We start from the raw sequence: 21,718 nt of genomic DNA on the forward strand, positions 1-21,718 counted from the left end.
CAAATAATTAATAAGATAGGCTACAGAACCTCTGAAAAACCCTTAGAGCTAAGTGCAACACACGATAAAAAGAGACATTTTTAAAAAGTTTAAAAAGAATGGCAGCTTTTCGCATCGTGGCGACAAAAGCATTTGTCCAGAGAAGAGAGTTAAAAGGTAACAGATGCTTCACAGCACGGGTTTCCCACGCACCCGCCTCAAGTGACGTGGGGGACGGGACGGGCACGTGGGGAGGGGACGCCGAGACACAAGGAGGACGCGCCGCTCCCCCGCGAGGGGCCTCTGCGGAGCAGCCTGCCGTTGGAGTGCGGGGGACACGGGGAGAGCACTCGCTGAGCTCGGTAAAAAGACGCAGCTTCCCATCGGCCCCGGGACTCCTCTACCTCCCTTTCTGCTCTTAAACAGAGAGAGGTGGGGACCCCGGTGTCACAGGTGAATTTCTTTACAGGGACAAGTACAGTAGGAGAGGACGTGCAGGCAGGTCTGGGCGCCGGCGGCGTGGGGGCTCGGCCACTGGCCCTGGCGCCCAGAGCGGCGGCCACGCGGGCGGGGCTTCCTGCAGCGGCGGCGGGACAGCACCTGCGAGCGGGGCATCCAGCCGTCCCTCTACGTCCCATTCTTCAGCTCCCATTCCTGGTGTGGTGAGAGGAAGGGTACAGGTCAAAGCGGCAAGGCGCCAGGAGACAGGCCTGCGACCGTGGATGGTGCGGAAACCCGTTTGGTGTATGCTCAAGAGTTCGGGAATCACCATTGAGCCGGGAGTTAGATCAAGGAGGGGAGTGTTGTCCCGGGGCCCAGAGGCCAAGCCCCACGCCTGATCCCGGCTTCAAGTCCCTCGTCACTGTACTCGGGAGTCCCTCCCTGAAGCTGTGTGCCTGGTTGCTGGCCCCATGAGCAGGGACGCCTTGGTCCCTCCAGGTGTGTTGCTGGCTTCAGCGTTGCTGTGCACTGACCCACCGAGACCCCACGTTTATTCTGGGGAAGCAGCAGGAGCTGCAGTCCCCAAGCCGGTGACTGCTGAGCGCCTGCCGGACACATGGCTCATGCACGGGCTGCAGCAGTGCCCTTGCAGGTCTGACCCGACAGTCAAGAGACTACATAAACCAGACCCTTTCCTGCACTTGTCATCTGCAAATGGTCAGGGGGATGGCCCCGGACAGCTCCCTCCTGAGACCCCTGCCCCCACAACCCCCACCCCCCGCACCTGCAGGGACAGGCACGGACCCAGAACACTCCACGCCTGCTGAGAAAGGGAACAGAAACCTTCAGCAGCTCTTCCTTCCCCAGACTTGCGGTACCCACAGCTTTGGACACTTGTCGGGGAGGACACGAGGTTGCAGATGCGTCTGTAGCCATGGCCGCCAGGGCCACCCTGAGAACACGTCCCGGGGGTACCACCTGTGTTCCTCCATGCCACAAGCCACCTCTCTGAAAGCCGTGGACTTCTAGCCAGTTTGGCCCAGGTCCTGACATGGCTCTGGGACCAACGCCACGATAGCAATGCAAGGCCTGGAGGCCACGGAGGGAGGCCACCTGCCTTCACACCCATCAGAGCAAATTCAATTCCTCCGCTGAACTAATGTAATTCTTCCAGGCATGGTTTTTCTGAATGACATACTTATAGTGACCACCGTCAAGAACTGTTTGCTTTGATAACCTACAAATGGTCTTTAAGTTTTCTGAGAGCTCTAAGTTCAGCATCCAAGCTTCTCAGGGCCGGTCCCATCTGGGGACTGGAGACCACAGTAGGCCCAGGGGGGCTCATTGTATGCCCCCAACATGAGGTTCTGGGCTTTTCACTTTTGAAAAGGAGGCCCCCTGTGGGGACTCGGGAGACAGTGAGGACACGGTGTCTCCCCCCACCCCACCCACATTCCTCCCAGGGCGGCAGGCACGCCTCAGGGCAGGTGTCCCCCCTGCAGGAGGGTGAGCTCACCTTTGCCTTCCGCAGCACGTGTCCCCGGCAGGGGGAGCTGCCTGCCGGCTGGCTCTTCCTCAACACGGCCGCGCTATTCACCGGCACAGGGCCCTCAGCGTCGCTGGTCTCACAGCTGGACATGGGCGAGCTCTCCAGAGTGCGATGCCTAAAAACTGGAGACTGTCCATGCAGACAGAAGACCCCACATGAGGCGTGGTCACCAGGCCCGCTGTATGTCCCAGCGCTCAGGAAAGTGCGCTGGCAGCGAGCGGGGTCTGCCTGGAGGAGCCCCCAGACCACACTCCCCCTGCCCCCATCACTGCTGTGCAGCATATGACCCAAGAGGAAGCTGCCAGGCCCCCCGGTCTGGGTGGGGAGGCGCAGACTCATCCTGAGCTTTTGGAAGGGCAAGTTGCCTATTTGGGCCAAAAGAGAAGACCCGACAAGTAGGGCCAAGATGGGGACCCCTGGGGGAAATACGGAGCACCACTGGAAAGAGGGGACCCCCGACGGGTGATGGGGGTCACCCTAGAGAGATGTAGGGTCACGCATCAAGAAAGTAGCCAGAATGGAGAGATACCTGGAATTTGGAGGCAGGGGTGAGGTGGGGGATTTGTAGTTTGGAGGCGACCTAAAGGGAAAGCAGGTTCAATGAGTGGTGGAGAGAGCAGGTGAACAGGACATCGTGGGAACAGACATCTGTTTCCAAAAGTTTAATTTGGAAGGGGAGGGGCAAAAGGTAGGAGGGGAGCTGCAGGGGGATGGGTTGGGCCAGAGCCCAGAGAATGGGTAAGGGCTCTGAAGGAAGGGAGTGGGGAGGAGAGCCTGGGACGTGGCAGAAGAGACCCCAAGGGGGGTAGGCGGCCGCCCCTACAGGCGGCCAGGGTCCATGGGGTCCACAAGCCCATGTGCCTCCAGCAGGACCCTCTCCAGTTACAGCTGCCTTCTCTGTGCCCGGTCCTGTTCAAGCAGGACGCTGAGACGCTGAGGGGGAGGGTGGTGCTCGCCCTTGCATGCCAGCTCCCAGGACACCCACCCTCCCTGTACCTTGATCTCCCAGTGGGACTCCACCCTTGCTAGAACACAGGCTCCACGGCGGCCACTGTGCCTGGGACAGTGGTCAGCACCCTGCAGGTGCACGGCCAGGGTATGTCTTTGTAATTCACTGAATGAATGAATGAGCTAACCGCCACATGATGAGCCCACACCATCTGGCCAGGTGCTGTGCCCTGAGCTGTGCCAGATGCAGCCATGCCATCCCCATTTTGCAGATGACCAAGTGAGGCCTCGAGAAGGGAGGTGACCTCAAGCCCTCTGAGCCCCGAGCCTGCTTTCCTATACACTGCAGCTAGAGGAAGTGGTACATGGCAAAGGGTTCTGGGATCTTGGTGTCTGGTTCTTGTTGCTAGAACCTGCTTTGCCAGGTGAGGGCCAACTCTATAACATAGAGGGGTGGCCAGTGGAGAGAGATGAGGGGCTGGAGTTTCAGAGAGGGACAGGCTTAAGGCGGTGGTGGGATTTCAGGGAGGCGGGGATGGAGAGCTGGGGCCCCTGGAGACAGAGCCTGTGTCCAGGGCTGCCCGGCTGGCCTTGAGTGCTCGGGCGGCTTCACATCACTACTCTGGGCCTCCGCTTCCTGGTTTGTAAGATAGAAGCGGTGACCCGTGACTCCCCAGGTCCCAGGGACCCAACGGCACTGTCACGAGAAAAGGACAGCAGTAAATTCTCAGTGACTGTTGGTCCAACAAGAGTGAAGGGTAAGTCACTGAAGGGGATCATGCGTATTGGAAAGTGATTTCCATTCATTCTGTGAGACTGGAGGGGGAGGCCGTGTTTCCCGGCACCCGGCAGGACTCCCGAGCCGAGAGACATGCCTCAATCCACCCAGCTACATGGGATTAACGTCTTCAGCTGATGAACTGGAATCGAATTAGGACATGGTTCCAAAGAGATCAGAGGCCGTGCCTTTGATCAGTGGTCCGGAGGAGGGAGGGGAAGGGGGCCTGAGTGCCCACCATCCTCCCACGGAGAGAAGCACTGGGCACACGGCCTGGAACATGTCTAAGGCCGACCCGCGGCTATGTGTCCACTGGGCGGGCGCAGACCTTACCTGCGGGCTCGACGTCCCCGACCTGGGCTCGATGGCCAGCCCCAGGGTGACCCCACCAGCCAGGGCCTTCTTCAGGCTCTCCGTGACCTCCGTGAGCTCCAGCTCCAGGTTGACACGCTCGGCCTCCTTCTGCTTACACTCCTCCTCCAGCCGCCTCAGCTTGTCCTCCAGAACCACCTGGGTCTTCCTGCCTGAAACCCCACAGATGCATGGTTGTTGCAGCCACCGGCGAGGGGCTCCGTGGACGGAGGTCACAGGTAACCCGGCACAGGACCCCGCGGAACTCTCCGGCTCGAGCGGCCCTGTCCTGGGCCCTTTCTACAAAACTCAAGTCCAGCTGTGCTTTCAAAGAGCCGAGGCCCTTCCTGACCACTCCGCTCTCCCGGAGCTGGGAGACCTGACCTAGAAGCCGGAGCCCTCGAGTCTCAGAGAACCCAGACAGAACTCCAGGCCCGAGCCACAGTATGCTCACCTGAACACACGGGCTGCAACGGGTGGCCTGCAGGGGCGCCGTGGACTTGGAAAGTCTGGCTATTTTCCCATTCTGCTGGTTCTGCCTGTTCTCCCCGAGTCCTCTCTCTTGCCCGTGGCGGCGACTACTATAAAGCTTTGCCCCTCGAGGCTCCACACACACTCACTGAATTGCTTTTGTTGAAATGTGTGTCAGTGACACGAGGAGGCAGGTCACATATCCACTGCACGTGTAGGATAATGGGTGCCAGAGGGTCCCCTGACTTCTGTGCGCAGCCCCGGCCTCTAATGCTCATGGCGCGGGAGCTGGTCTAACCTCTCTCCTGCAGACTTGGGACAGCAGAAGCGAGCAATCCTCCTCCTGTCTTGTTGGCCTGGAAGCTCCTCCCACAGGGTCTCTGACTCGGCATTCGGTCCCCCCACAGGTGGCCGGATGTCACATCCCCCATTCCTCCTAGGCGTTATCTCCCACCTGCTCAGCCTGTACCCGACCTCCCAGACTCGAAACTCCAAAAGCACTTCCTGTCATAAGGGTCACTGAGGCACAAAGTCCGGAAGTGCCGGCGGACTGTTCAGGCTCAGGTGCACCAATGCCTCCTTCCCGATCCTCTGCGTCCCTCCAAGGCCTGCCTCACCCAAGCCTGAAGAGTGGGTCTTGCCCAGGATAAGAGCCAGTCTCGAGCTGAGGTGACTACGTTAAACAGGTCCATCCCCAGAACCGGGAACCTCATTCCCAGCTCCTGCTGGAGACGCCCGTCTGGTCCCGACTCGGCTCTCCGACAGCTGCCGTCGCTCTGACTTGCCCTTTGAGAGTGTCTCTGCTAACTCGGCCTATCGTCCCGCTCCCTTCCAAGAATTCAGACACACTGTCCCTTCTCGGGCACAGTGGGCCCCGTCTGTCCCTAGAGACCGCTTACTGGGTTCCGCTTACTGAATCTTACCCGTCCCTGTGGACTGTCCTCTTGCCAACAACCACCGCTCCCCCCTCAACCAGCTGCTTCATCAGACACATGACATGAAACCCCTGAGCATCTCTGTGGCCAGCACCCGAGGCTGCGACGGCCCCCAGCACCACCGGCCTCCTCCAGCCTGTCCCAGGGTCCCCTTCCCCCTGACCCCATCGCCGCAGCACTGGCCCCAGGCTTCCCCACGAGGCTTCCCAATGACGGGCAGCACCGCACGAGGAGGTGCAGTCTTCCTAAGGTGAGAGCCCGTGGGCAGAATGGGAGGAAGAGGAGGCGCTACCCGCGGAGGTGCACAGGCCGCCCGGAACCGTGCCCCTCGCCCCGTACCAGCGTTCACTTCGATGGCAGCCCGCAGGTCCCGCCTCTCCTTCCGGAGCTGGGCCAGACGGTTCCGCAGGGTCTCCTTCCGCTTCCGCAGCTCCTCCTCTTTGCCTTGCAACCGCTTGGCATCGGCTTCGACCCGGTTTTTGCCGTATTTGTACTGGTCGGCATCTTAGGGGGAGAAAAGGCAGCAAAAGAAAACTAGGTTAAACCACCTAACAGGGTGAATCATAAAGCCCGTTTAAGATCGGCCAACGCAGGGGAAGACACTCTCATCCGGTTCTATCGCTAGCTTGGTAAGAAAAAGAACGGGGCCCGTTTGGGCGGAGCAGAATGGTGAGTAGCTGCCATTTCCCAGCGCGGGCAAGAATGGGGGGAGGCGGAAGGCTGGGATGAGCACCCCGCCATCAGCATCGGGGGTCACTCTCGGGTTTGCGTACTTCTGTTATTTTCCAGAACATTTCCATAAGACGGCCACCCTGAGCCCAGTGCCCGCGCTGTCTGGCTCTGGCCGACCGGATGCCAGCTCTGTCCCTGGGGCCGCGGTTGGTGCCCGGCCTGGAGCGAGCATGCGGGCATCTGCTGAGTGAGCGAGCGAGGAACGGAGAGCTGGGGAGTCCTCGCAGAGCAGCGTCTGGGCCTGATGGGCTGGGTTAGAGCCCCGCAGCGAGGCCCCTCGCCTCTCCGTGCCGCAGTTCCCCCATCTGTGAAGTGGCCACTCTCAGGGCCATTTTGAGGGTCCACTTAATATTTACAAAGTACATGAGACAAGCACAAGGTGGGCAGGATGCCAGGGCTCATTAAATAAAAGGAGTGATGGGGCGCCTGGGTGGCTCAGTGGGTTAAGCCTCTGCCTTCGGCTCAAGTCATGATCCCAGAGTCCTGGGATCGAGCCCCAAGTCGGGCTCTCTGCTCAGCAGGGAGCCTGCTTCCCCCTCTCTCTCTGCCTGCCTTTCTGACTACTTGTGATCTCTGTCAGATAAATAAAAATAAAATCTTTAAAAAAAAATAAAAGGAGTGAGTGGAGAAGGAGGAGGAAACCAATCTTCGGGAAACCCCTCTGAGAGTTGGCCAGTGTCACCCTAGTACTTAATGTCACCTTAAAAACCCCACCCCAACCTCCTCTCCTCTAATCACACTGGCCTTTGATAAGTATTAAGCTAGAAGGACCCTCTCTGGAAAAAGCCTCTGAGGAGAGGACGATGTCACAGGTGTGATTTAGGGTCACCGATTTCTGCCCTTCTGCTTGCCTCCCACACCCGATTCCTCCCCGGGGGGCCTCCTGTGCGTCACCACCCCCAGGCTTCACACCCCACAGCACACCCCACCACAATGTTGTCGTTGGCCTGCATGTCTGTAGCCCCACAGGACATGCAGCGACTTCTGGGCAGGAGTGTGGGGTGAGAGTCCCCAGCAGAGGCAGGGGCCAGGGAGGCGGCCATGACCCTGGGCCACAGTGTATCTCCCGGAGCCTCAGCATTAAAGCAGGAGTGGGGTGTAGCCAGCCACATCTTTGTTCCCCATGCCAGAAAGCCCGTCTGGTCTACAGTGCAACTGGCTGAATTCAGCAAAAACAGAGAACGCAATTATTTTTCTCTTTTGTCACCATTAGATGTCACCAAAGTTAATAAAGAGTCCCTACAGAAGGTCTCCTAAAATAAAGGGATAAATCACCTAGGAAATGCAGCGAGCAAGGGCACGGGGAGGAAAGTTGTTGAGAGGAGATCCCATGAGGGTCGGGTTCCACGTGGCAGAATTTCGGGGACCAGCTACCCCCTCCCTAAGTGCACAGCACGGAAATTTTAAATGACAATAGAGAAACCCAACTGCATCAGGGAAACAAGATTGGCCAGAAAGATAAGGTCAAAATAAGAACAATAAAACTGGCTCCTGAGCTGTGTGCTTGAAATGCAGGTGTGAGGACGAGGGAAGTACAGACAGGCGGATGGACAGGCTACACGTTCCCTCAGGGCGGAAGTCCGAGGCTCGTCCGCATACGTGGCCAAGGAAGAGGCCGGCCTCCCCATCCCTGTGTGCTCTCAAACTCTGAACACCCATCACGGGGCCAGAGGGTCAGTAAGTCAGGGAGGGGTGCCTGGCTGCAGCCAGGCGGCCTTGTCTTCACAGACACGGACACGGACTCCTGGCCACATGGAGCCAGATTCTGAAAGTGTAGATGCTACTTACTCCCTTACTCTCAAACCCATCACTGGTGTCTGACTCCCATCCTCCCTGCAAGCCCCTTAGGAGCTCAAGACTCTCGTGACAGCCTGCAGCTCGGCCTCTCCTGCGAGCCCCAAGCAGCTCGATGCCCATGGCCCGGCTGACCGTATGGTCCCCGTGGCAAGGATGCCTCACACGGGTAAGCGCTCCCAGCTGGCCAAAGGGACCGGCGCCCACCGCCCAGGGCTGAAACAAACCCACAGTGCTGTCACTACCACAAATCCTTCTGTGGGGGTGCGGAGTCCCTCACTTGTATCTACTGCTTCTTGGCTCAGCCCCCGCCCCCCAGATTTGGACGCCTGCTCGTCCCTCTGGTTCTGTCACCTGCCAGCTGTGAGGTGCAGTGGGAGCCCCTTTGGTCTCTCAGAGAGGATTTCTGCCTCACAGGGTGGGGCGGGGGATGACACCTACCTGAAGACAAGGCTGGGAGAAGGAAAGGAGACTGTCCCTATGAGCTCGCAGACCACAGGGCGCAGTGGGAACGTGCATCCCTTAGTGATCCTTATAGGGCTGTGGTGCCTGGAGGCCATGTGGCACCTTGATTCCTTCAGTCCCAGAAACCACGGTGGCCACTGGTCTACGCCTCCCACACAGGGACCTGAGCTTAGAGTGTCTACATGGCTTGACCAAAGTCACTACGTCACTCGTAGATCAGGTGCACATGCCGGGGTCTCCTGACCTGAAGCCCCAGGCCCCTTGCACCTACGACCACCTCCTCCTGAAACGCGTGAAACCCCTTCTGCACTTAACGGACAGCTTTACACAACGGTCATAAGAGCTGGGTGAGAAACCGCACCGTCCTGCAATGCGGCAAGGAGGGAGGGTGACGGTGAAGACAGTCCCCTATCTCCAGCTGACCCCCCCCATCTGGCGTCTCTACCTGCACAGGTGAGGAGGAAAGATGGCTCTTATGGCCCCACCCCTGCAAACCACACCTGAAACTTGCACCGAGAAGCTGAACCTTGAACTTACTTGAAGATGTTCGCTTCATACCGGCTACGGAATCCGCCTTTTTTTGCTGGTTGATCGGGGTCTTCCCTTTTCCCATAACCCCATTGGAGGCTACTGGGGGCTTTTTACCCTTCAACTGTTGAAATAGACAGTAAGAAAATTTAAAAACAAACCATAAAACAAAAAAAAACACAAAAAAAACTTTTCTTCTTTTTCAGTAAGTTGTCTCAGTCCCTGAATCTTGCATTTAACCCACCACACACAGGAAACACAAAGGGAGTAAAAAAACCTGTCTGGCTTCCAGACACTGAGCTGCGGTGGTTTTCCTGTGCTGGCCGAGCAGGTCTGGAACTGAGGTCCAAGGCCGGTGAGGGACTTGGACTTGCCCAGTTGGGATACAATAAAAGTCATATAGATTTCTACTGGGATTATGAATGCTCATCAAGAAACTGGACCGGGCAGTTGGGTATCCAAGAGCATTTGGTTGTGATTAGTGAAAGTTTGGGTTTCTAAACACGAACGGTTTTTCTTTCCAGGGGATGCTCTTTAGGGGAGTGGCTTGGCTGAGCTCCAGATTTCGGCCTGAGTGTCTATGCAGTCGGCTGAAGTCCCCATGGGACAAAAAAACCACCTTCTGCTTCACTGACGGATCAGAAGGTGGAGGCAAGGGGAGAACATGGGACCAGTATGAACGGGGTCTGAAGTAGCTACAGGTTCCAAGCAATGGCACCTTCGCCCTTTTGCTACAGGCGGACAAATGCCATGGGTCCCCCAGCTGTGTCATCGATCCGGCTTGGTGGCAGGTGCTGATGGGTGCTGCTGCCATGGGACTCACTTTGGGGAGAATGCCCTCCCTTCAGATTCTGGCTCTAGGATTTGGGACACACTGGAGCAAGTCGTTAAAGTTTTCTGAGCTTCCATTAGCTCATTAAAAAAAATAAATAAAGATACTGAATCCTGTCCACAGTGTTCCTGAAAACGGGCAGAAGACACACCAGACAGGGGCACAACTATGGCACACTGGGGGTGCTTGGTAATTGGAAGGTGTCTCCATTAACCAACAGGTGCCCTATGAGAACGACCAAAGGAGCACAGGAAAATGAAAGGTGCTACAATTCCACTTACAAATGTGTTCCTACTGAAAATAGTAAAGATGAATAAAAACAACACAAGAAACAATGTATCAGACCATTCCAAACTAATCTGGGGACAATGCAAGCACGAGGTGTCATACTCTGTCCCATGATTTCTACCTAACAGAAACTGAATGCCAGCAAAAAAGCAAGTATGGATATAGGTGTGTGATCAGTGAGTGAATCTTGGTTAAAAATCAGAAACAAATCCTAGGCTGTGATTGGATGGAGTCGACAGGCCGCGGGGAGCCAGCAAACCTGAGATGCTAGGGCCCTACCAGGCATTCGGTGTTTCTGAAAATTACCCAAGAAATGGAGGGGAAAGAATGTGAATTAAACTGTGTCCCTAGAGGGGCCTGTAGGTTAAGCCTCTGCTTTTGGCTCAGGTTATGATCCCAGGGTCCTGGGATCGAGCTCCGCATCGGGCTCCCTACTCAGCGGGAAGCTCATTTCTCCTTCTCCCTGTGCCTGCTGTGCTGCCTACTTGTGCTCTCTCTCTAGCTCTCTCAAATAAATAAATAAAATCTTCAAAAAAAAAATAAATAAAGTGTGCCCATCTGCTTCATGTTTGCAGAGAATTCTCATGGCCCCTGGACTCGTGAGCAAAGCACACAACGTTCGTGGGCGGAAAGCGCATGAACTCACGCAATGAACATTTACACTGAGCCGTCACTGTTTGCCGTAACTATGGGGTATGGTGCCAACGGCAGCTCGACACCAAGGTCATCATTGGTCATGCAATCACAATCCAAAATTCTCATTACCATCGACTTGTTTTTAGGCGTCCCACTTTCAGACTCATTATAGAAGAACCCTGTCATACCCTGAAAATCCTGCTTAATGTGGAAAGATCGGAAGCAATTACTACCTGGAGTCCAGCGTTCCTCGTGTACCTGTGATGGAAATCTTTAAAAAAAAGCTTGCGGTGCAAGAATCTTCTGGAATGTTTTAGTGTTCCTGCCCTTGTTTAAAATATTTGGCTTTAGTCAACGTACCGCACAAAACTCACAAGGGACTTTTCCGGGAACAGAAAGAGAGCCAGATTTAGACCACGAAATACCGGGCTTCTTCAGCCGCGAGCTAGTTCGGGGCGCTCCATCCGCCCCCAGGCAGCCCCACGGGGATTGCATTTGCAAACTCCATTCTGGTGGAGACAAAAGTCCCACCTGACCCTCAGTGAGTCTCATCTGCTAGGGGCCGGTGACCACCCCCTGCAGAGGACCGTGATTCAGACAATTCTAGAACAGGATGGAAGAAGATGCTGTACCTGAGTGCTGAGCCCGAGAGACGCCCTCCCCAGAGATGAGGGGTTAGTGGGAGGCAGACTGCAGGAGGGAGGGTATTTGTAATGGTTACAGAACAGTTTGTCGGGAGGCGGCCTAGAAGCCTTTCTGTCAGCAGGCGGGTAGCGCGCAAAGATTTTCGGAGACGGCAAGTTATCATACAGGACCGCGTTATCATAGAGCACCTCTTCTCCCAGGCCCCTGGCACCGGAAGCAGGAGGGCCGTCTTCGGGGTCCCACTGCAACACACAGCTTCGTCGTTAGTGCCCTCGGTCACGGAAAGCATGGTAGAGATTTTAGTACATTGAGATATTATTAGTACCCCCAGAACACATGCAGGTACCCCGTAAAACACGGTCACCGATGGAACGCACACACACACGCATACCCCCAGAACACATGCAGGTACCCCATAAAACACGGTCACCAATGGGACACACACACACACACACACAACACACGCAGGTGGACAACGTTTCTGCTTCGAGGTTTCAGCCAAGGTTTCTTTTTCCCTTGAATCATTCCCAGGGTAACTGGCTTAGGAAATTTTTGTGTCATTCTGTTTTTTTAAGATAGAGGGGAAAAAAAGAACTGATTTGACATTTCTTTCTTCAAAGAGCCAGATTTTGGAAGTTCTAATCTGGAGAGCAGAAGCCACAGGACGTAAGGAGAGGCCTGCCAGACTGGGGCGGGAGGGGGGTTGGTGAAACCCAGAGGTCTGGCCGCCTCCAGAAAGCACCTTGTGATCCCAGAGAAGCACTTAAGTTTATAGTCGTGACTACGCCTGGATGTTGTTTGAAGTCCTTAACAATTGTTGACCCGTGTGGTTCCCAGGGGACTCTCAAGAGGCAGGGGGAAACTGAGGCAGAGCCGGGCTCCTACCCGCACAGTGAGCTGCCTCCCAGCTGCAGGCTCTCCCAGGGGAGAAAGGCCCCTCCTGACCCTCCCCATCCGTCAGGCAGGCCCCAGGGACTTGGATGGCACAGGTGACTCTTACTGGGCCCCCAGCGGCCACACTTATGCCTCAAAGAAGCCCAACGACCAAAACATAGTCTGTCAAAAGAAAGAAATGCAATCATTGTAGAAAAGAGGACCTTTCAGCATATAATGGATATAATGGCATCGTCTTAGCAGAAAACCTTTTTACAAAGGACTGAAATAGCTACAGGCCGCTTCAGAGCCTGGACGTGAAAGCATAAATGAAAACCTAAACTTACAACTGCAGCCAGAGCCCTTTCCATTTTAAAGGTCTTTGTAAATTGCTTTGCATTTACCAAAAGGAGAGAGAAATATTAATTCCTATGTTGTGCTCATCTTACCCTATTTTTGTACCCCTCTGGCAGCGGCTCCTTCTGCCAGACTGTAATCACAGCCTTTTGTTACGGAAATAGGAACAGCCTGAAACCTCAAGGGAGGAGCCCTCTGTCCCCTCGCAGCCACTTCCAGGGGTCTATTTTTGTGACGCGGGGACACTCCTATCATCTAAACACAGCGGCCCACGCGCGCAGCCCAGATGGGACGCCCCCGTGAGGTTGACCGGCACACGCTCGTTTCGAAGCTCACCATCCCCTCCCCACACACCAGAGGATCGGGCTCCCGGGAGCGCTTCCAGAACAGACTCCATAGCGGTTTCAGGATTAAATCCTTTTGGAGACTTCGATCTGGGGCTGGCGTCACGGGGTCCCCCAGGGTGACAGAGATCGGTGAAAGGTCAAGGTTCAGCTCAGAAAGTGCAGCAGGAAAGGACTGCATGGTACTGGGGCCCAGTGTGGAGGAGCAGACTTCAAGGAGAGGCCCGAGCTTCAGGACAGCCGTCACTAAAGCCAGCGAGACGCCGAAGCCGCGCACAGGACCTTGCGTTGTGCGCCGTCCTCATGCGGAAGGAATGGCTCACAACTGCTGAACGCAGAGCCCTTGCAGAACAGTGGGCCTTTCTCTCTGACACAGAGGGTGCTGCGGGGACCCTAAAGCAAGCTCCTTCCTGGGGGCCAGCCTGAACCTGCAGGACCCACACGGAGGTGCAAGGGCCGGTGGGTGGGGTGGTGCTTGGGTGGGCCTGGGGCTCTTCCGGGCGCTCAGCCCGCCCTGCAGCTTCCGTGTTGAAGGAAAGGAAGGAGGGAAAAAAACCTTTCAGGGAAAGAGGCCCAAAGGGGCCCTGGGGCGGGCAGGGCTGGAGGCAGGTTTGTGTTGCTGTCCAGCCGCGGAGGCTGAGGGCCCAGAGCGGCAGAGCATTCCGTGGGAATGGGTCTGGGGGCTGGGCCCACAATGAGGGCGACACTGCTCAGGGGGGCTGTGGGTACCCAGAACCGTTGGGAGCCAGCACCGCTGGGGCCACCCTGGACGTGGCTTGTGTCCAGGAAGACGCACAGAGACCGCTCCAGATCCTGCTCTCACAGAGGTCGCCACGCAGCCTTCCCTAAGTCAGGGCCACTGTAGGCAGCAGGAGCACCTCAAACTCTGGAGATCCCGGGAGTGAGGGTGGAGGTGGGGATGGGGGTCAGGAGCGCACATTTTCTCATTGCGCCGGGACTCTCTCCCCACCCCAGCCCTGACCATCCCAGCCTCAGACAGGAAACCAGCTCAGGGACCTGTAGGCAGGATGGGGTTGTGCAGTGGCTCTGCTCCTACCCCTCCCCCATGTCCCAGGGCGGCCCCTGATCTTCATGTGAGCCTGCCAGGCCTGGCCCTCACTCTGCGCTACACCCCCACCCCCTCTTCAGCCCTGCTGGACCAGAAGGCCATTATCCCTGGTGCAGAGCCCGGGCGCTGGGGGACGTGCAGAAAATCGGGAAGGAGGGAGAAAGGGTGGGACACGGGACACAGGACACAGGACACATAGCATGTGGTAACTGGCTGGCCACTTCTGACCCAGAGCACAGAAACCTTCTTTTCAGTCTGTTTCTATCTCTGAGATCCAGGAGTCCTTGATCGACCTCTGCACCTCCCTCAAGAAGACTGTGGTCTCCCCATTCCTGCCTCGGGCAGGTGTGGATTTTATGACCATGGAAAACAGGGAGCCAATTGGGGACTGCCACCAAAGTATGGAGAAAAGAATGCGTGAGCAAAACAACAAGAAAAAAATCTAACAGACTTTCCAAGCTTGAAAAAAACCAACAATCAACACATCCTATGCAAACTTTCGAACTAGATCTTGACACAGATGCCCAGACTAAGCCCACCCAATCCTGGGGGACCAATGGCAGGCTTATATCTTGAGTGCCCCTCTAGGAGCCTGTGGACTCCATGGGCCTCATGCCTGGTGCCCAGGAGATGGCTTGGGGCCTGGCCCAGGGAGCATGCCAGGTGGCCTTGGCCGTGGCAATGCTTCTTGTGATGGGTGTTCCCTGAGCTCTTTTCCAAGCACTGACTGCTGAGCGATAACCTGTACTGTACTCTCTTGTGGTGTATCCAGGTTACAGACCCTGACGTGCTAGCCTTCACTCAGTATTCTGGGCCGTGCAGAGACACTTAAGTGATGACGAGGACCCTGAATGACACTCAGGGTCCTGAGGTCTGGTTCCCTACTTGTGCAGATGCAGATGGACGGCTAGTCAAAAACCAGCAGAGGAGGGAGGAGAAACAGTTTTCATCCTTGCCCCAGAGCATGGCGGAAAGCCCTGGGGCTCCGGGCTGGAAGTCAGGGGTCCTCAGGCATAGGTGTGCTCCCACCGCCCCACGTCTAACACGCCAGAGCCCGGACTGTTGCCAGGAGGATGCACTCACCGAGCCGTTAATGCACGGGACGTCGTCGTAATGCAGGGCCGTGCCGCTGGGGTGCGCGTAGCCGTTGGCGGTGCTCCCCAGGTACGGGTTGGCAGAGATGCCGCGCCTGTTCATGAAACTGCAGGAGAGGAAGGGGGTTAGACCCTCCCCCAAGCAATCCTGAATCTTCCCTGAGTCCAGCTGGATGCTCAGGGCCCAGCCAGAGGCGGCAGGGGACAAAAGCACCAGCACCCCTGGCAGACGTGGTGTGTCCAGTGAGTACCGAGGACAGCGTCGAGAGCAGCCACCCTGTAGAACGGTGGCAAGGACGGTGGTGGAGCATGCTGGACATGAGACACCGTGTGGCACGGGACCGTGCTCAGTACATGCCACGCCTTCCGTGTCTGCAGGGCGCAACGAGGGCGCCTGGCTGGCCGCCGGCTGGCTGGGGCAGTGGCCCCACCCTCCGAGGGGCCCATGCCGTCTGTGGCTACTCTCTAGCATTTTCCTGCCTGTCAACGTCAACACTCAAAGGCAGAGACCCAGGGGGCAAAAGTGAGGGACTGACCATCTGACGTCTCTTGGGAAACTTCACGGACCCCCAGCTCTTTACAGCACCCAGTCCACATGCATTGCTCTGGTTCCCGTGTTCGTGTGGCACCGCCGCCTCCCACCTCAATGCCACTCACCTCCGGCTGGCCCTCCCACGCCTGAACTTGGGGGAGGTGGCCAGCGGCCAGCGCACATCTCTGGGAGGCCAGCTGGAGTGGTCACTCTCTGCGCACACGGTACTGGTGTCCATTGTGCGCCCAGAGCAGTCAGAGTGCTGCGTGGCCTGCAGGGCTTGGTGGCCACCTGCCATCTCTCTGCTTCTTCGTCACTCCGCAGTCCCCTCTGCCCAGCAGCTCTCCTCCGGAGCCCCCCACGGTTCTTCCCGCCCCGGCGGGGACTCACTTCCCCGGGAGAGCCCCACCTGAGCCCCCACAGTAGGCAGAACTCCCCCGCCCCTCAGAGTCGCTATCCTTCCCCTCCATGTGTGTGTCGCTCATCACTCCTTGATGTGTCCTGTGATGAGCTCGTCCCCCAACATCAGCCCCCAGAGCATGGCCGTGGTCCCTCCTGCTTGTTCTGGACCTCACGTGTTGGCCCGGGAGGCTCTTGGCCAAGGCCTGCTGCACCCATGGACACGCCAGTGGCTGACTCGTGAAGTTATGTTTGTTAGAAGTGGGTGATATGAGTGCCCAGGGAAGAGAGGACCCCGAGAGCACTTCCTCTGAACTAAAATAACTAAACAGCTAAAACTACAATAGTCTGCAATATATATATATATATATAAGCTTTTTTTTTTTGAAGCCCCACACTGGGTGTGGAGCCCAATGAGGGGCTCAAACTCATGACCCAGAGATCGAGATCTGAGCTTCAATCAAGAGTTGGAGGCTTAACCCACTAAGCCACCCAGGGACCCCCAACCCCAAAATGATACTGTGTTCCTTCGCAGGATCTTACATTTCTGGGATAACCAGATGTATAACAATGGGAGGAAAGGACACTGGTGAGGGCAGGACAGGGAATGAGGTCTCCGGGGAAGCCAGCTCCTGGTTCCCTGGGGAAGCCCAGGAGCCGGCTGTCCAGGGGACCCCTCTCTGCGGTTCTGCATGCAGGTGCGCCCTCTGCTGGGTGAAGGTGGGCACGGCAGTCCCACCTCACACAGGCTCTTCAATGTGTAACAGACAAAACCTATAGGATTATTCTGTACCTACAATACAGATAATTACATATAGGAAAAGGAAATATATAGACAAGGAATAAACAAGAAAGAAAGAGAAATTTAAGCATGTCAGTCTTCTGCCACAACAGAGGATTTTTTTGTTTTAAAATACATATTTTTCTAACGTAAACGTCTCATTAGAGGGGATTTGGGGGTTAGGTAGCATGGGCACAGCTGACCCTGCATGGCGGTCACTGACTGGACAACCAGAGCCCTGGTGGTGGGGACTGTTGCACGCTTGCTGGGTGCTGGGACACCAGGACAGAGCGGGGCCCACCAGGGACGGGACAGACCTCGGAGCGGACACAAGCAGGGTGCTACGAGTCAACGGGGTGTGGGAGGGAGTGACGTCCCACACATGCGCAGTCCAGCTGGAAGTGGCCTGGGCCTTTCAGAGAGGGACCTGTGCTCCCAACACAGACATCTGGGCCCTAGGCAGCCCGGGAGCCCCGTGTGCGGCCCGGGACCCCCTCCTCTTGCCATAGAGGCTTTAGCCACATATAATAGCGGAAATGACGTAAGAGAGGCCCAGGCCACTTGTTGAAGACATAAGCCTCTCCAAGAAGTACAGGTACTGTGTGAAAAGCCAACGTAAGGTCTACTGCCTAACCATGGCCAAGTGTATGGTTCTGGGGCAGGACGGGCGTTGCCGTGGCTGGGAGGCCGGCCCCGCCCTTCACCCCAGCACCTCTCCACCCACCCCGCAGGAGCCCATATCTGCCTCCCGCCTCTGTGGACCGGCCACAGCAGTGCATCGACAGAATACGTCCCCTTGCCTCGGTCTTATTCCCCCAGCACAACACCCTCGAGGTCCATCCCGCTGTAAGGGGTTCCGGTGAGAAGGCAACTCCGGTTGATGGGTCCCTCCTGGTCTGTCTACTGCCCTCTCTGCCCACACTGATCCACAGCCTTTTAGCCCCCCATGCCTCCTCCCCCCAGCCCACCATGACTAGCAATAGCTCATGAGTCTTCAATGGAGCGTCACTTGAAACAGTTTCAGGGAAAAAATCCAGAATGTTTCCCTTGTGTCATATAATCTATGCACCTCATTTAAAAATAGGCTAGGCCTGGGGAAAATAAATTCCAACTGTTTACCATTATTGATATTCCTAAATACACCACTTCTCCCAGGAGAAGTTAAATGACTGTTTCTTCTTTTACTGCCTTCTTCCCAAAACATACCACTGTCCTCCCCCTTCAGACATATCCAGCTCACAGACACTCCCCCGATGACCTTGAAAGAATTCATTAACCAACTGCCAATTTGCTTAAAAGCAAAAATTAATTTAATCCCAGGACATTTATGACACTCGCAAGCTGCCATATTTTATATTTTGAACATCATTTGCTTGTTAAATCTCTTCTCTCTAGTTGTACGCGCGTGTTCAGCTAGAACACCAAAAACCGAAAATAACCTTTATTGCAAACTAACATTTATAAAGGTTTTAATGAGGTAGCAAAATTCCTGTAGCCCTAAACTCCTTATGCATGTATTTTTAATAAGTAATTTTTCAATGTTGCCATCTACGTCCTTTCTCAAACCTGGGATCTTCCCCCATTTGGTTAGATGAATACTCATCTGGAAGGCAGAGGCAGAGTTTTGTTCTAGGGGAACTGTTAAGGGAAGTTTCGTTTTAGGGGAAATGCTGTTACTTGGGCTGCTCTGCGGTGTGGTTACCAGTGGCTGATCACAGCTGGAGACACACATGCACAACCACGGGCCCTGTGCTCCGTGAGTTAATCAAGTTCCAAAGAAGCAGTTAAGCACCACAAACTCCTTTCTCTCAGGTCGCTCTAGATGCGGAGATTTTGCAAGACCCGGTTTATGGATGTTACATTTCTCGAAGAGCCACTGGAGTAAATGTGCTCGTTTACTGCGTGTGCTGAGTGATCGGGGGCTCGCTGTAACCCACGTGCCCATGGCTGAGGGGAAAGAGTGTGGTTATGGAAAAATAGTGAACAAGAACAGAAGAGTCAGTACTTGACTGTCATCCCGATTTGACACAAAGGACAGTCTGTAAGAACGGGGAGTCTGGACTTTAGGAAACCTCTAGGGTCACTGGGCATTTTCCGGAAGAGCTGTATGCAGAAATTAATTCATGTGGGCAAGGCTATTCACCTGAGTTGGCTGTAGCCTGGGCCTAATCCCTCCTAGGAGCCCACGTTGCCTCCACTGGCCCCAGAGCGTCTCAGCCAAGCCCTAAATGTCCCTTTTATGGCACCACTCGAGAGACACACACAGACTGTGCGAACTCGCCGCACGCACCACGCGTGTGCTCGAACTAGACGGTGGAGCTCCTGGAGAACAGGCCAGCGTCGCTGTGGACAATGGGTCTCCCCATCGCAGAGCACCAGTGGGTCTGCCCAAATCGGCTGCTATGTCCGCCGTCACCTGCGGACAATATGACCCCATCACCTGCTCTGTTGTGAGCCACCTGTCTGATTGTTTCCGCAAATAAAGTTTTATGGGAACACAGCACATCGGTTCCCTTACCCAAAGTCTGTGGCTGTGATGGCAGAGCGGGTAGTTTCAACAGTAAACATTTGGCCCCTGAAGCCAAAGATACTTACTGTCTCGCACCTCACAGAAAAAGTTCGCCACCCCTGCTCTGATAGAAAACACGGAGGGAGGAAATGACAAATATTTCAGCAGAGTCTGGATCAGTATTACACAAAAGCGACAGTCTTTAGTAGGTTTCTCCCCCAAGTCTAGGCACGCAAAAAGTAACAATTAGGGAAAGAAGAGCAGATCTTACCAGAAGGTCTGTTTGGCCGTCTGGATGACATTTGCAGACGTTTCCACGTCGATGTAGTCGTAGTGCAGGGCCCCAGGGTCTGTGGACGACCCTGTCTCGGCCAGCAAAATCCCAATCCACCTGCCCATGTCCTCCGAAGAGGAGGCCTGGGGAGAAGGGAGAAGTGGGCATGTATTTAAGTGGCGGTAAGGAGTCTCGCATTCCCCCACACGTCCGCCCAGACCCTGCGTAGCAGTGAAGGGCGGGCGTGCGCCTGGAAGCACGTGGGGAGCACGAAGAGGCACAGAGACACGGTCCGGCCCACGTGATGCCCTCACACGTGCACACTAAGTCCTGGCGCAGGATGTGACGGCATGATGTCCACCTGAGGAAACAAAATCGGAGTCCTGGGGTGCCGTGCTGTCACTTTGGGGAAAGGCAGCAGATGTGTGGTGTAGAAATTACCATGGGGAGTTAAATCTCAGCTGAAGGAAGTTGCCTAGAAAGCATCATTAATTTGGCAACAAATTCTGGCCAGAAGGAGGAGCTCCTCTAGCCTCTGCTGGCCTGAAATCCCATGGGGCCCATGCCTCCCTGGGCCCTGCCCGAACTCTGTCTCTAGTGCCCCAGACCCTCTTTAGCCCTTGCTGGGGCCTCCTAACCTGGCCTGAAAAGGCCATCTTAATTCTCTTGATTAGGTGGTACAAACAACTTTCTTTCCATCTGTTGTGTTTGTACCAGTGGGATTATGCTTTCTAGTCAGTAGCTGCTTTACGTGTGACATTTTAAAGATGTTTGAAATGGTCCCCACCCCAAATTGAACCCGTTGAATGTGCAGGTTTGAGTGAGAGCCCTAAGATCCTGTTCATTAAATTTTTAAGTTGTCTTCACTATGTGATTTAGAAAATCAGAAATTTTACATTTATACTGGTGTTCAAAACATCTGATTCATCAGAATATAATGTTTAAGGTTTAGGGGACACTGAGCTATTTAGTAAGTGCATGAGTTAATGGAATGTGAAAGAAAAATATTTTCATTAAAATTACTAATTTTTAATATAAAGATCTATTTTTAAAATTTATTTATTTGAGAAACATGGAGAAAGAGAGAGCACAAGCAAGGGGAATGGCAGGCGAAGGGAGAAGCAGGCTCTCCGCTGAGCAGGGAGTCCGACACGGGACTCGATCTCAGGACCCGGGGGATCATGACCTGAGCCGAAGGCAGACGCTTAACGACTGAGCGGCCTGGGCTCCCCAGAAAGATCTATTAGGTCTAGCTTAAGGACTAAAGAGAATGAGGTTTTCTATTTATAGCCCTGACAAGTTGAACATAGCTCAGGATACACGTAATCGTAAATATTCCCAGAGCTGTTAACGTGACAGAAGCCACTTTTCCTGCGCTCATGCAGTTGGCTGTAACCAGTCCTCCCTAGCCAGGACTGAGTGAGGCCCCAGGACAAGCCGCAGGCACTCCAGTCCCGTGCCTCACAGAGGGAGAGTGTAGCCAATGTTCGTGGAATTAAAGTGAATTCATTTGAATACTTGGGTAAATAAAAATCCCATATATTATCTTCACCGGAGGTCCTTCTGTCCTTCCCCAAAACAAAATCTGCAGCCAGGCTGTGTCTGCGACTGCGCCCATACTGACTGGCTGCTACTATTCTATCTAAGCATTTTTAACAAGTATTTGAACACGCTATGTAACGTGAGATTGATTCAATTACTCTGGAGCTTATTAACTGTTCTCTTCATAAAAAAATATTCTTGTAAAATATTCTCTTGTAAAGCCTGGGTGGCTCAGTGGGGTAAGCCTCTGCCTTTGGCTCAGGTCACGATCTCAGGGTCCTGGGATCGAGCCCCGCATTGGGCTCTCTGCTCAGCGGGGAGCCTGCTTCCCTTCCTCTCTCTCTGCCTGCCTCTCTGCCTACTTATGATCTCTGTCAAATAAATAAATAAAATCTTAAAAAAAAAAAGACCCTGTGATGTTGGGCTGAAATGAGAGGTATTAGTTACAATCCCATGGCTCTTAATAAGAAATAGATACGGAAGTGTACGTATGAACGCACATCCATGTGTCTACAAAAGCTCACAAATACGTACATGTGAAAACACACACACACACACACACACACACACAC

General features: G+C 54.9%; 1 protein-coding gene across 3 annotated transcripts in view; it reads right to left on the reverse strand.

The window, feature by feature from the left end:
- Window positions 1-291: 291 nt before the first annotated feature.
- Window positions 292-21,718, reverse strand: part of AFAP1 (actin filament associated protein 1) — a 128,907-nt gene continuing 107,480 nt past the window's right edge. For 2 of the 3 annotated variants that reach the window (XM_032855560.1, XM_032855554.1), the window contains 8 exons: window positions 19,602-19,747; window positions 15,099-15,216; window positions 11,360-11,614; window positions 8,981-9,095; window positions 5,792-5,956; window positions 4,029-4,219; window positions 1,937-2,098; window positions 292-633 (listed from right to left, as the gene is read on the reverse strand). In XM_032855560.1, the coding sequence (XP_032711451.1) occupies window positions 607-633; window positions 1,937-2,098; window positions 4,029-4,219; window positions 5,792-5,956; window positions 8,981-9,095; window positions 11,360-11,614; window positions 15,099-15,216; window positions 19,602-19,747 (1,179 nt within the window). In that variant the 3' untranslated portion in view covers window positions 292-606. The remainder of the gene's footprint in view (window positions 634-1,936; window positions 2,099-4,028; window positions 4,220-5,791; window positions 5,957-8,980; window positions 9,096-11,359; window positions 11,615-15,098; window positions 15,217-19,601; window positions 19,748-21,718) is intronic. The other variant, XM_032855571.1, reaches the window with a different exon arrangement.

Source organism: Lontra canadensis, unplaced genomic scaffold (assembly GCF_010015895.1).
Source record: "Lontra canadensis isolate GAN:19392208 unplaced genomic scaffold, GSC_riverotter_1.0 scaffold1, whole genome shotgun sequence".
In the NCBI taxonomy this organism is placed as follows: domain Eukaryota; kingdom Metazoa; phylum Chordata; class Mammalia; order Carnivora; family Mustelidae; genus Lontra; species Lontra canadensis.